The sequence below is a fragment of the Solea solea genome, chromosome 16 (genome assembly GCF_958295425.1).
Source record: "Solea solea chromosome 16, fSolSol10.1, whole genome shotgun sequence".
Taxonomy (NCBI): domain Eukaryota; kingdom Metazoa; phylum Chordata; class Actinopteri; order Pleuronectiformes; family Soleidae; genus Solea; species Solea solea.
The window spans coordinates 17,675,356-17,690,651 of NC_081149.1; the positions used below are offsets into that span (position 1 = coordinate 17,675,356).

Genomic DNA, 15,296 nt, shown 5'->3' on the forward strand with positions numbered 1-15,296 from the left:
TACTTATCGGACTTAATGTGTGTTAATGTGCCCACACGTTCACTGAGATCACAGGACAGTAGCTGTCTGGTTGTTCCAAAAAAAGAGTTGGTGAACGAGCTTTCTCTTTTCGGGCTCCTATACTGTGGAAAAGTATTCCTCTTGAGGTCAGGCAGGCCAGTTCCCTACTGTGTATCAGTCTTAATTAGTAGTTTCTAACTGTCCACTTCCTGTTTTTAAATTGTTATGCTGCTTTAGGGTCACTGTTTTTACTGTGTATATTTTCTGTAGCACTGACTATAAACGTTTTGTTTTTACTGTTGTTATGTTAATTTTCAATTTTGTTATTGTGTACATTTCATGGTGTATGTTTTTATTTTGTAATGTAAAGCACTTTGATGAAAAGTGCTATACAAATAAATAAATTATTATTATACACACACGCGTTGTATCTGTCTTTCGACTGTATGCAGGAACCTTGCTGCAGGTGTGGGGACAAAATGTGATTGTGCAGCCCTACTTAATGTCCAGGTTTATTTTTAGCAACAAAAAAAAAATCAAATTTTGAAATTCTTAATGGGCATTTCTTTGCATCTTCGGCCATAGTCCAACTCACTTTCTCACTCTACTGGTATTTGTAGCTGCTCAATTGAGTTTAGAGAGAAATACAGAGACACAAATCTAGACATAATATTAAGTAAATAATAATGTGGACAACTGGAATTAAAACCTCAAACAAGCTTTCATACATGGCTTATTACTTCACTCCACGGAGTTTTTGGTGGCTGTGTGTGTCTGTTCTTCTGCACTTGCTGCACTTGCCAACATGACCGACAGAGGGCGCCAGAGGCTAGTAGATTCGGTGGAAATACGCCATAAATAAACGCTGGTTATTTTCTGCTCTCATTCTTATCATCTCTTCACCCCAACAGGCTCCAATCTCAACTGCTGCACCCAGGGAGGGAGCAGGGGAGGACATGAGTCCTTTATCTGTTGTAGGCTTTATAAAGGTATATTTAAAGCTTTATATAGGACCAATAATATTGCTAAAGCTTCAGAGGAAGCAAAACTTTAATGCCAGTGGGTACACCCTATAAAATGGCTGAAATGGTTTCACAATGACTTCGAGGTATTTCATGGTTTACAAGGGACCCCTAGGTTTCTCAAGGGGTTTCTCAAATATGCTACAGCACAAAACAAACAGTGACTTTCAACATGACCTTCAAACAGCACTTAGCTGTGACTGTAGGCTGTTTGACTGTGTGCTGTGTGCTGTGTGGCTGTGTGCTGTGCAATGCATTGTTTTGGAGTTGGTGCAATGCATTGGGTGCAATGTATTGTTTTGGAGTTGGTGCAGTGCATTGCGTGCAATGTATTGTTTTGGAGTTGGTGCAGGCCATTGGGTGCAGTCTATTGTATTGGGTGTTTGCCGAAGGAAATGGATCCGTCGCAATGCAACACGGAACATGGAAACTTGTGATCCACGGTCCCCTCCCCCTACCGGTCTGCGCCACCTGAATGAAAAAGGGTGGCAAATCTCCCCAAACCCACCTGTGGCTAAAGTGACTACTGTTTGTTGCTGCTTTGTGACCGATACAATGGAACTGGATCGGACCCAATGCAATGGAACTGGATTGGACTATACTTACTGTAGCATATCTCTTTTCTAAAAAAGATCTGTAGTACTTGTCGGCCGTTTCTGTCTCTGTCCTCCCATTGTATGACGAGTCTACCAGACTCAGACCTGACCTGTGTCTTAAATGACTGGGATGTTTGCTGCTGTTTTTCTTTTTTCTACCTACTTCTGGAATAGCCCCCCTGGTCAGTGGCCACCATGATACAAAAAGAACCTATGGTTGTGAGTATCCCAATCTCCTCCTGTGGCTCAAGTGACTGGTGTTTGTTGCTGCTTTGTGGGGAGGGAGGGGGGGGGGATCCTTCTTCTCTATTCCAGATGGAAACCCAACATGGTTTTGACCTCGAGGCAACGCTTGGCAGATCTCCACGACATCTCCAGGACATGTTAAATTTTTACATTGTAACATTGTTACATCTGTATTAATGTATGCTCTTTAACAAAAAGTTACTTAAAGCGACGACAAAAGTAAAACCTGAAAGTTGCTTCCACAGCAACACAAAAGTTTATATTAATCACACAAAATGGGGGCCCCTTGTGTGTTTTACATTTCTGTAACCTGTTTTGGATGATGTAGTTCTGCTCCTGTTCGCTCTCTTCTGTCTCTACCTCCTATCACCTATCTCCTATCACCCCAACCGGTCGAGACAGATGGCCGCACATCTTTAGTCTGGTTCTGTCAGAGATTTCTTCCTGTTAAAAGGGAGTTTTTTCTCTCCACTGTTGCCACTGGTGCTTGCTCGTTGTGTGAATTGTTGGGTTTCTCTTCTCTCTATTAAACAATTAAACTATACCTAAGATAAAATGGTGTTTCAATGTTTGTTTGTCATTGTTGTCTGCGTCATTCATGTTGTAAACGTCCCTTTCTTTTGTCTCCGTCCTCTTTCTATCTTCCCCAATCCCTCTTCCCCTTTTCCAATTGATGACCGTTCACAGTGCAGGGACTGTAATGGACTCTTCACTGTGAACGAAGAGCAAAACTGACCGACACTAACAGACTCACAGTCCTGTCCGACTGTTTGTCTAAGTTGTGGGACAGGACATATCAATGAGACGCGGTCCGAGACACACTTTGTCCATGTTTGCGTGACAAGGAGATGAGGAAAGAGGAGACGAGGAAAGGATGATGGAGCAGCATCAGCCTCTGCAGGACGGAGACGATAACGTGAAGTTGCCCCAAGTTAATTTTCTGTTTTCATGCGTTCACAGAAACCAGCAGCGAAACACATGGACTGGATTTCACTGACTGGACTGAATGTGATTTACCTGTGTGAGTAGACAAACAGATTTCCTTCTATTTTCTTTCGTTCTTTCTTTCCTTTCTGTCCTCTTTCATCCTCTTATGGCTTTCCTTTTCCCCTTCCTTCCATCTACATTTCATGACATTTCATGGACCAAACGATTACTCCATTCATGGAGAAAATTAATTGATTATAAATATAATCGTTAGCTGCAGCTCTACTACGGTGGCCTTGAAGTGCAAATCACCAACACGTTTTAGTAAAACGTGACTAAAACTATCACATATAGAAATGACTAAAACGTGACTAAAACTATCATATGTAGAAATGAGTAAAACGTGACTAAAACTATCACATATAGAAATGAGTAAAACGTGACTAAAACTATCACATATAGAAATGAGTAAAACGTGACTAAAACTATCACATATAGAAATGACTAAAACGTGACTAAAACTATCACATATAGAAATGGGTAAAACGTGACTAAAACTATCACATATAGAAATGAGTAAAACGTGACTAAAACTATCACATATAGAAATGAGTAAAACGTGACTAAAACTATCACATATAGAAATGACTAAAACGTGACTAAAACTATCACATGTAGAAATGACTAAAACGTGACTAAAACTATCACATATAGAAATGACTAAAACGTGACTAAAACTATCACATATAGAAATGAGTAAAACGTGACTAAAACTATCATATGTAGAAATGACTAAAACGTGACTAAAACTATCACATATAGAAAGGACTAAAACGTGACTAAAACTATCATATGTAGAAATGAGTAAAACCTGACTAAAACTATTACATATAGAAATGAGTATAACGTGACTAAAACTATCACATATAGAAATGACTAAAACGTGACTAAAACTATCACATATAGAAATTACTAAAACGTGACTAAAACTATCACATATAGAAATGAGTAAAACGGGACTAAAACTATCACATATAGAAATGAGTAAAACGGGACTAAAACTATCATATGTAGAAATGACTAAAACGTGACTAAAACTATCACATAGAAATGAGTAAAACGTGACTAAAACTATCACATATAGAAATGAGTAAAACGTGACTAAAACTAATAAGCGTTTTAGTCCAAAAGACTAAAACTAAGACTAAATCTAGAATGGCTGTCAAAAACAACACTGGGTGTGACCCCACCTATTGCCCTATGTCAGTGGAGATTAACATAAGGCGTTTGGCACAGCACAACCCCCCGCCCCAATGGAATGTGCAATATCTGCGATGTTTGACAATATTGAACAATGTTCAAAGTCAGCATTGTATCGGGAGATTGTGTGGTAATGTTTGACAATATTGAACAAAGTTCAAAGTCAGTATTGTGTTGGGAGATGGTGTGGTGATGTTTGAAAATATTGAACAAAGTTCAAAGTCAGTATTGTGTTGCGAGAATGTGTGTGTGACATATGAATGCCTTGTTCTTTGTATGCACTTGCCATTGTGGAATGTGTCAATATCAAAGTCAATATTGTGTTGGGAGATTGTGTGGAATCTGAGAGTTGATCTCTGCAACATTCAACACTTAAGTTGTAGGTTTCATGTAGTTTGTATAAGATTGTTTGAATCTGTCATCATTTCTAATACAACTCCTCAATTCAATTCGATTTGATTTGTAATACATTATTTCAAGGCACTGTACATTTCATGGAGAGCAGAGAAACCCAATAATTCACACAGTGAGCAAACACCATGGATAGTGGAGAGAAAAAAATCCCTTTTAACAGGAAGAAATCTCTGACAGAACCACACTCAAAGATGTGCAGCCATCTGCCTCGACTGGGGGTCAGAAAAGGGGGAGAAAAGCGCATTCTGCAGTTTGTTTGGTCAAAAGCCACAAATGCTTTTAGTGAACTTGGGACAGCACTCAGTACTTTACTTCATCTGACTTTTTATTTTATTATTGAGTTTGAATGAGGGACTAGGGAAGTAAGAGATATACACGCTCCTTTTGATTGCTTTTGTAGCACTTTGAGATTTAAATTAAATGAATTATTATTATAATAATAAAATATCCTGTGAGTAAGTGCTTTTGCCAATTTTACCAGAATAACCTTCAATATCTGGCATTTATTTACAATTTACTGTATGTTGAAATTGTAAATAAATGCCAGATATTGAAGGTTGAAATGAAGAAAAACAGCAAGTTTTATTTAAAAAAACAAAACAAAACAAAACACTGTAGTTGTACATGAACACCAGATTTTGCGTGTTAAATTTGAAAGTTCATTTAGAAAACATAATCACTGTAAAAAAAAAGAAGAAGGTATTATCATTTAAAATGGTCATCTTGCCCCTCCCTGCCCCATAAAACCAAAAGTATAGAGAAGTTTTAAGATGTCAATCAGTAAATCAGAAGAATACATTTGCATCAACAGCATAAGTTATTATTGGCCCTCGCATGTTTGCTCATATTGCAGATGTTCACTCCAAAACAAAGAAGAAGAAAAACAACACCAGCAAGAACATGCAGTGTTTTCAGCTCAGTGCTTCATCACATCATTTTCTCGCAATGTCGTAATTGGCCACAAACCATTCACAGGTCAACTTGATGGCTGGAAGGACAGATAAAATAAAAGGAAAGAGTTACTTTAAAACACAGGCAAATATTCATCCACATTCATTAACTTGTACTATTATGAACTCTGACCTTCATCAAGCGGTGTGAAGGTGAAGTCAGGAAGGTAGCGTCTCAGTTTGTCATTGCTCGCCGTCTTCTTCATCTGCCCATCGGACATAGTGGTGTCATACTAGTGTGAAGTGTCAAGGGTAAACCCAATTATTCTTTTTAAACTTAACGGGTTCATAAACATGGTTTTTTAGATTGCTCAAAATAGAACACCTTCTGAACAGTTCATGCATTATCAAGGAATCCTGAAACCAGCCTGTGGGAGCAGGCGTTGGTGTCTGGATTACCAGGAAATGTTTGAAGGATACGACTATTTCACCCTTGAAGTCCAAAGCCTTTGCGATCATGTCCACGGCCTCTTTGAGGGAAACTTCCTTTTCTGACCCAACTGGAAATAAATAATAATAACAACAACAATAATAATAACAATAATAATAATAATACTAATAATACTAATAATGATAACAAAACAGTGCTGTGTGGTCATTGGGAGTATGCTATTGAACAGGTGAGTTTTTAGTTTGGACTTGAAATGTGGGAGGGAATCAGTGTTGTGAAGGTCAGGAGTGAGGGAATTCCAGAGCTGGTGACAAGACGGGCAGGAGGGACAGTGAGGGGGATGGAGGAGGAGGAGGATCTGAGGATTGTTGTGGAGATTTTGATTATCAAGTGAGACGACCAATGATGGAACCTCTGGAGTCAGTGATGGGTTAAGTTGAAAGGTTTTATTGAAGGCAGCTCAGATCCGAGGAGAACCGAGACAATGCCAATCATGAACAAGGAGATGTTAAGAGTTGGGCATCTTCTGTCCAGTGAATCTCTGAGTTAAGGTATATCTAAGGTTTTGGAGAAAAGGGGGAGAGGGGAGAGACTTCAGGTCAAGATGTCTGGTACCTAAGCCTTCCTCTGCTGATACCTAGAGTGGAATACAGGGAGGACTACGTAGTTGTGTTATCGGTCCTCTGCCCCAGTTGGGTTATGTACAACAAAGATATAATGAGGAACACTCTGTAGACAAATGATGTGATGCCAGGGTTACACAGAAGCCTTTGTGATTTGCCAGTTTCAGTTGGTTTCTACTGAGTTGTGTTTGGCCAAAATCAATAATCCAAACGGGAAGTGACAAGGCTGTGGATCAGGATGGCAGTGGTGTGAGGAGTGAGAGAGGGTCGGAGACAGTTGATATTATGGAAGATGACTATAATGTGTAATACACGTAATGTACATTCAGAGTGAGAAGTGTACGCACCAGAAGTGATAAGAGGATCCACCTCATCATACTCTCTCAGGACCCAGACAAGTATACGGCCTAAGTCCTGAGAATAAACATAACAATGGGAATTAGTTTGTGTAGACTTTGTTAGTCAACATGCTGGAATACGTTTATACCGTTGTAAGATATTTAAATAGCAACATATATATATATATTGTTTGTATTAATTGTATACTGTGAACTATCTGACAGCAGCACACTGAGACTTTACCAGAGAGTAGATGAACTGTCTTCGTGGATTTCCAGTGCCACACACCTTCACGTGGGTTCCATCTTCTGTGAGAGACAAAGAAGAAAAACAACCCTCTACAGTTATTGTGTGTTTTTTTTATCTGTGGTTGTAGTCACTGTTACAGAAGATGGATTTGTGATTGTGAGTTACACACGTTTGGCTTTGTGTGTCTTGCACATGAGAGCTGAGAGCACGTGGCCATTTTCTGGACTGAAGTTGTCATAGGGACCAAACACATTGGTTGGGATGACTGATGTGTAACAACGCTTATACTGCTGAAAGTATGCCCTGTCACCACAGAGAAGAGAGAGAAGATTTCAGATGCTGGTAGTTGTTCATTTCTGTCTTTTGACGAAACAGAAATGACACACAAATGCATTTGTGATATCCATGAAAAAAAGTAGTTCATGGGTACCATGCTGGTTATATAAAAGCAACAAAAGACAATCTGTGGTCAAGCACTAATCCTCCAGTCATTTATCCTTAGTCTCAGTGTCAGATGAATGTACACATTAGACACACACACCTGGTGCTTACCTGTTCTGAATATCAATCATCCTTTTGGCATACGAGTATCCGTAATTTGATTCATGAGGTGGCCCATTGTGGATCTTGGAGAGTGAGAATAAGGCAATCTTTTTTTTACATTTTCTTATCATTTACACACATCACTATCTGAGACACCTCATTGAAACCCAGTGACTCAATCATAAACACTCCACACGTGTAGCTCCACTTACCATTGTCTCATCAATGGGATATGTAGTTTTGTCAGGAAAGATACAACTGGACAGGCAAGACACGACTTTGTTAACACCCGTCTCATGGGCAGTGTGCAGGACGTTGTCATTGATCTTTATGTTGTCTCTCTGTAAAAGAAGTCAGATTGTCACTCACTGGCCATGACAGTTCAAAGACAATAGATACAAGACTTCACTTTTACAGTGGGGGATCATGGAGACATTAATATGTCCATCAACATGAACTCACCAGAAACTGCAGGTTCTGTTTCAAGTGCATGAAGAGTCCTCCCACTTTGGCAGCAAGGTGGATGACATGAGTGGGATGATACTTCTCGAACACAGCTCTGGTCTGCTCAACATCCCTGTTTATATTTCAATACATTGACAGACAGACAGACGACTTTATTCAATTGTTTGTTTAAAGATCACAAGAAACTCAGCTTTGATAACTGTCTGTTTGAATTCCTGTTTGTCCAAGCAGGACTGTTGTGTAAACAGTATAAAGGAAACATGTAAAATAATGATGATAATAATAATAATAATAATAATAATAATAATAACAATAAAAATGGACCTATACTTTGTAAAAATATAATACATCTGTATTTTGAAGACAGTGCTCACTATTTTTTTCCTTTTTGGCACACATTGGCCCTCATTTAGCAAACTTGCATAAAACTGTACACATGCGGCCTTTGTGCCTGAAAATGCTTGTAATTTGAATTCCAAGCCCCCATGTAATCATATTTTTGAGACCACAAAGAGAAGCTTCAGAAGCTGAAAAGTATGTGGGATTTCGAAAAAAAAAAAAAAAGAAAAAAAAAGTGGGATCAAGGGAAGTCAGGATGTTGTGACTGTGGGTGGAGTATTGTTGTTGTTTTTTCTCCTCGTCTTTCACCGCGGTGAAATCAGTTTCAGGTTGGATATTCAACGGACATTCGCTCCAGATCCAACGGCACCCTTCTCCTTCTCAACACTGAGATAGGTGCACGATCACGGCTTGTTCAAAGTCCGACCCATCGCTCTTGACTTTCGTGGTCTTATTTAGGGACCGTCAAAAAATTACTCTTGAAAAGCTAATATTTACATAAAAATTGAGAAAAACATATATACAGGTACTAAAATGGAATAAAAAGAGGTGTGTCCTGACAAGGCAGTCTAGCACTATGGCCCTATACTGATTTGTCGTCTTTAGGTCACATGGCCTGGAAGCTATTGAGCTAAAATGCTAATATTTACATTAAGAAAATTATAAAAAATTTGGGAAGTATTTAAATGGAATAAAAAGAGGTGTGTCCTGACTAGGTAGGCTAGTACTATGTTTCTAAACTGATTTGGTGTCTTTAGATCACATGGCCTGGAAGCTATTGAGCTAAAATGCTAACATTTACATTAAAAATTATTAAAATTTGGGAAGTATTTAAATGGAATAAAAAGAAGTGTGTCCTGACTTGGTAGGCTAGCACTATGTTTCTGCACTAATTTGGTGTCTTTGGGACACATGGCCTGGAAGCTATTGAGCTAAAAGGCTAATATTTACATTAAAAAAATATATTAAAAATTTGGGAAGTATTTAAATGGAATAAAAAGAGGTGTGTCCTTACTAGGTTTTATTCTAGACTAAGGTGTATTCCATTTAAATACTTCCCACATTTTAAATTTTTTTTTAAATTTTAGCTCAATAGCTTCCAGGCCATGTGTCCCAAAGACACCAAATTAGTGCAGAAACATAGTACTAGCCTACCTAGTCAGGACACACCTCTTTTTATTCCATTTAAATACTTCCCAAATTTTTTATAATTTTCTTAATGTAAATATTAGCATTTTAGCTCAATAGCTTCCAGGCCATGTGACCTAAAGACACCAAATCAGTTCAGAAACATAGTACTAGACTGCCTAGTCAGGACACACCTCTTTTTATTCCATTTAAATACTTCCCAAATGTTTTATAATTTTTTAATGTAAATGTTAGCATTTTAGCTCAATAGCTTCCAGGTAATGTGTCCCAAAGACACCAAATTAGTGCAGAAACATAGTGCTAGCCTACCAAGTCAGGACACACTTATTTTTATTCCATTTAAATACTTCCCAAATTTTTAATATTTTTTTAATGTAAATATTAGCATTTTAGCTCAATAGCTTCCAGGTTATGTGTCCCAAACACACCAAATTAGTGCAGAAACATAGTACTAGCCTACCTAGTCAGGACACACCTCTTTTTATTCCAATGCAATACTTCCCACATTTTTAATAATTCTTTTACTGAAATATTAGCATTTTAGCTCAATAGCTTCCAGGTCATGTGACCTAAAGACGCCAAATCAGTATAGGGCCATAGTGCTAGACTGCCTTGTCAGGACACACCTTTTTTTATTCCATGTTAGTACCTCGTATATATGTTTTTCTCAATTTTTATGTAAATATTGGCTTTTCAAGAGTCATTTTTTGACGGTCCCTAAATAAGACCACGAAAGTCAAGAGCGATGGGTCGGACTTTGAACAAGCCGTGATCGTGCACCTATCTCAGTGTTGAGAAGTAGAAGGGTGCCGTTGGATCTGGAGCGAATGTCCGTTGTTCGTCTTTCTCCCTCTCTCTGGCTGGGCGTGGCAGCTCTGGTTCACCTGCACAGCTGCTCTCAGTTTGGTTAATTGCATCTGTGTCAGATCGTCAGTTCACCCAGAGAAATCCCATGTTGCGGTAATTGTGATTCCGGTTAATCCTGTCGACCTTTTCATGTTGTTACTTTGGGTTTAGTTTTAGTTGTACTCTTTTTTTGCCGGTTAATTACCGACATACACATCGCTGTCTGTTTGCAATAACACTAAAAGTACGACGGAGTGTTAGGGCCACATTGACAAAAAAAACATTTGTTCTTAAAGACAGACTTCGAGAATAAAGTCTTAGTTAACGAAATTAAAGTCTCAATTAACTAAATTAAAGTGCTAATTAACGAGAATACAGTCGTCATATTCGAACCTGTTGTTTTAGAAGAGGAGAGTTGTTAAAATGAGGGGCCGTGGAGCATTTCGTGGAATTGTACTTTAGAATAGGTTTCCCCAAAGAGATACTTAATCTTTTGGCACGTATCAGGACTTTAAAAAGTATATGCAAGAAGATGCATCTTTTCCACAGATGGATAAAGAACCAGGCGGACTTGGAGGAAATCGCTGCTTTTGCGGTGGATGCATCAGCGGGCCATTCAGAGGGGTTTTGTGGTTTCTCAAGTAACAATCCGACTGATGATTAAGATTTTGGATCCAGGAGGAGTCCAGGTCCAGCAAGCACAGCGGCAGCTGATTCATCCACCGATAACCCTGCAGTGGACCAGTTCCAGTTAAAAAAGAGGTTAGAATATTACTACTTTATGCTCATAAATGTAAATGTACGACTTTATAAAAAAAAAACTAAAAACTGATCGGCCCACCGGGAAAACTCTCGGTGCTCCCGATTTGCCAGTCCATCCCTGCCTGTAGCCAGTCGACAAATAAAATAAAATATTAAATAAATAAAAAAAAATATATACAATAATAAAGTAGACAATCTGGAAATATATACAATATACAAATAGTTAGCAAAGAAGTGAGGATGAGTATAGTTTGTTTAGTTTGTTTTGTTTTGTTTTGTTTTATAGATAACCATAGTCCGAGTTGTACAGTTTAATAGCCACAGGCAGGAATGATTTCCTGTGCTGCAAAGAGCAGCAATTATAGATCCATAGAGCACATCTCAGTGCTGTATCTGCTCAAGCTTAACAATAATAATAATTTTAAGAAAAACATTGCATTTAATAAACGTATTGCTTTGTCTGGGAAGTTAGTCCAAACTGAGACTACAGTACCTTGTCTTAAAGCCTGTATTCGCTGCGGCGGGAGCTGTCACTCAAACCCATGAAGTGAGGACAGTGAGGACCACTGAGGTGCCAGTGTGTATGCCGCAGAGTGCCACCACCCGTTGTGGCAAAATCCAGAAGTTTCGAACCTCTGAACATCCGATAACATTTATCCAAACAGTCACACCCTGCGCTTCGAGTCCGCCGCTACTTCAAACTTGCGTGCACCGTCTGGTCTGAGCTGGCGTGATATTTTCCACACTGATAAATGCGCATCTTTGCGTGAAAATTAGCGTGCGCGTGTACACACATTTGATAAATGAGGGCCACTGTAAGCGTAACTCCATCTATGAATTCTCAAGAGACAAAAGGACAAAATGTGAAAAATCAACTTACAACTCTGGCAACTTACGTTAGATCTCCGTCCTTTGAGGAGAGGAAGAACCATTCTTCTCCCTCACGTTTCCCACCTTCCTTAAACACCACATGCTCAATGGCTTTGCCAATCAACCCAGATCCACCTGTCACCAGGACACGCATCGGCTCTGTCTTCTCCCCTGATGCCATCTTCTATTTCTTAGCTGTCTTTTCCAGCGGACTGAGTAAAGACAAAATAGATGAATACAGGTGGAAAAAAAACAAGTGAGCAGATGAGGGGGGGGAAAAAGCCTTAAATAGCCCAGATCATGAGTCACAGACAATGGCTGTATGTTTTGGCTGTTTACCTAGACAAAAAGGCCATTGCTCTTATTAAAACAGCATTTTTTTTTGTCAACTCCATTTGGGTGTGACCTCATGTGAATGACCTAGACTGCGAGACGATGGTAAATGTAGTATTAGCTACCTCGTAATACTCTTAAAGTATGTGCCGTTTTTTTCACTTTATACTAACAACTCCATTGGAGGGAATAACAACATTGCATAGTGTGTACAGCTCTTCCGGTTTGATGTATTCACAAGTGTCAACATTTGGTATTACCCTTATAACGGAACACAACAGTAAAGACATAATAGAGCTTTGAAATACAGATGCAACATCATCTGACAGACATGGTGAAAAATTGCATTTTTCAAAATAGATTATCCAAATATTTTTTTTTATTATTGATTATTGTAGTCATGATTAGCAATCAATCGCTGGTTACCTATGATTAAGCATCCATTTCGGCAAAGCAATGTTTCACTAATATTAGTCTACATGACTGTAAGCGGTAACACCTGCAAACTATAACATTTGGCAAGCTAAAATAACACTGTAAATTGGACACCAAGTCTACTCATAGCATTATTTCCCTTGTTTATTTGAATCCACCTGAATATTTACTTGCACATGGGCCAGTCCGACAGCCCCCTGCACTCGAAGGGACTGCTTCTGCACTTGATGATGTTGAAGCCGGCGGTCCTGCACCCACAGCTGAGGTAGAACTCGTTGTAGCGGCCTGAGTTTTGCTGCGCTCCCCTTGCGCTTTTGATCCATACTCACTTCACTCCAATTCCGCCGCGTTTCGTGGCTCAAATATTTTCGCGGTGGATAAAAAACATTTATACCCAGCTGAAAAATAAGAGTGCTAAGTGTACTAAAATTAAGTATATTTTCGTGTACTTGAAGCCACACTAATCATTATACTTCAAGTGCGTTCATGATTAGTTAACTTGAAGCATGCTATTTTGGAACAACTCATTTTGTACTAAATATATTTTAATTGTAATTAAATTGTAGAAAAGCTCAACTTGAAGTGTATTTAGTGTACTTTTATGTGCTAAAGTGGAACAACTTAAAGTATATTTTGTATACTTTAAGCATATGGCTTTATATGTACTAATATATGCTTAATTAGTAAAATTAAAGTGTACTATGTTTATATTATAAGTAAATTAAAAAAACATTTGTTAGTGTCTTAAAAATATATAAGCTTTATACTTTGAATATATTCTACTGTGTTAATAATATGCTTAATTATACTTTTGGCTCATTCCAATTACTAAAAAAGGATGTTTTGCAGTTAATAGTCAATATACTTTATTATTACTTTGCTCTATTACTTTCTACCTTGCACATACTTGCACATGTATACTAAAGGCTGAAAGACTTTACATAGTACAGAACAGCTGCAATAATTGCTATCTGCGTACTTTACACACAACACAAACTTTTGAAATGTGCTTTCAGTGTATATTACAATGACAATTTTGAGCATACAATTTAAAATATATCAAAAATATATGTAAAAAACAATTTTCAAATAAGTACACTTTAGAAAGTACACTTAACTTTCACTTAAAGTATATTTTAGGATAATATATTTCTATCAAGTGTAATATAGTATAATTATTTTAAAGTACGTTAAAAGTGTTAGTGTGAAAGCGTGATGCTAGTATACTTTTTATATATTTACAAAAAGTACAATTTGTGTAAGTACATTTTCAACATACTATTGGAAATATAAATATACTTGAAATACAATAAAGTACTCTTTTTTTTCACTTGGATAATAAATAAACTTTTTTGATTACATTATGACATCCCTGGGCGAAGTATCTTACCAGAAAATTACTCTGGTAGAAGTTAAAGTCACCCTTCAGAACCAGAAAATGACTCTGGTACTCTAAAAACCTTTTAGCATTTATTATCTTTATCATTATTGTCTTTGCTGCTGTAACAATGTAAATTTCCCCACTGCGGGAGAAATAAAGGACTAAGGAATAAGTGTTATAACAGTGGCTGATGCATGATCCAGTGCAATCCAATCCAACTTTGTTTATAAAGCACTTTAAAACAACCACAGTGGACCAATGTGCTGCACAGAATAATAACTAGATGGACAAAATAAAAAAGACATAAAAAAGACCACACAAGGCAATAAAAGACATCTAAAAAAAAAAATAGGTTAAAATACATAAAACAGGGGTAAAAGTAGCAGCCGTAGAATTAAGCGCAATAAAAACAAAAATAGTGAATGAAAAGATGAAAAAAGATGAGTTTACGAAGAGATTTATAAACGGACAGGGAAGAGGCCTGTCTCACGTGCACAGGCAGGTCATTCCTCTGTAAATACACAGGTCTCCTCTGAGCTTGCACTTACTTTTTGGTACAGTTGGTGTAGTGGCGAACGTACACTTAAATCCAAAATCACCGAAAGTCGTTAGCTGGAGGCAGGTTCTGTTTGTATTTTGAGATGGGAGAGGAAACTTCCCTATAGTTAAAACGTTTATTACGGCAACGAACAAAATACAAAACACAGCTGTGGGTTCCGCTAAGTGAAATTACCCTTGCTGCTGTACTTCTCTAAAATGATATGAAATATTATCTCAGAAGAGCACCTGATAAGGAGAATTAAGGTTTATCGTAGTCTATGGGTATGTGTTCAATTGTGATTGGTTCAATAGATGGACGATGAGCCATGGATAATACGTAGCAGTCCCTTGTTGGTGCCCAGCCTGTTGGCACGATGTCGGTACGAGTAAGCCGCACCTAGATTGGTCCCTCCTTGCCAGCGGCTGCACTGTAGGACTGCCTTATGAACTGTTATTTGGTATGGTGTTGTTGTGAGCGGGCAACTATTTACATGATGCTGTGGATGCAGCTTTTCTAGATTTGTTTTGAGCATACAGCAAATGTCAGTGTATTTAAAGTTTTAGTGTGTAAAGGATATGTTCCCACAAAGTCCCTCCTTTCACACCACTTGTAGTG

At 38.1% G+C, this 15,296-nt stretch overlaps 1 protein-coding gene across 1 annotated transcript; it reads right to left on the bottom strand.

Annotated features, from left to right (window-relative positions):
• Positions 1 to 5,013: 5,013 nt before the first annotated feature.
• Positions 5,014 to 14,938, bottom strand: LOC131475498 (GDP-L-fucose synthase-like). The gene is made up of 11 exons (XM_058653675.1): positions 14,689 to 14,938; positions 12,018 to 12,203; positions 8,023 to 8,137; positions 7,773 to 7,901; positions 7,570 to 7,643; positions 7,187 to 7,320; positions 7,012 to 7,076; positions 6,777 to 6,843; positions 5,836 to 5,915; positions 5,549 to 5,648; positions 5,014 to 5,453 (listed from the first exon to the last, which is right to left on the bottom strand). Exons 2-11 carry the CDS (start codon positions 12,170 to 12,172, stop codon positions 5,398 to 5,400), a joined length of 975 nt encoding a protein of 324 aa, XP_058509658.1. The 5' UTR covers positions 12,173 to 12,203; positions 14,689 to 14,938; the 3' UTR covers positions 5,014 to 5,397.
• Positions 14,939 to 15,296: the final 358 nt, after the last annotated feature.

Bases quoted from the DNA above. Each gene is read 5' to 3' on its own strand.
- LOC131475498 (XM_058653675.1), bottom strand. From the start codon at position 12,172: ATGGCATCAGGGGAGAAGACAGAGCCGATGCGTGTCCTGGTGACAGGT. The intron at 7,077-7,186 runs GTGTGTAACTCA...TGTCTCTCACAG, and splicing joins CAAGACACACAAAGCCAAAC to AAGATGGAACCCACGTGAAG. The intron at 5,916-6,776 runs GTGCGTACACTT...ATTTATTTCCAG, and splicing joins GGATCCTCTTATCACTTCTG to TTGGGTCAGAAAAGGAAGTT.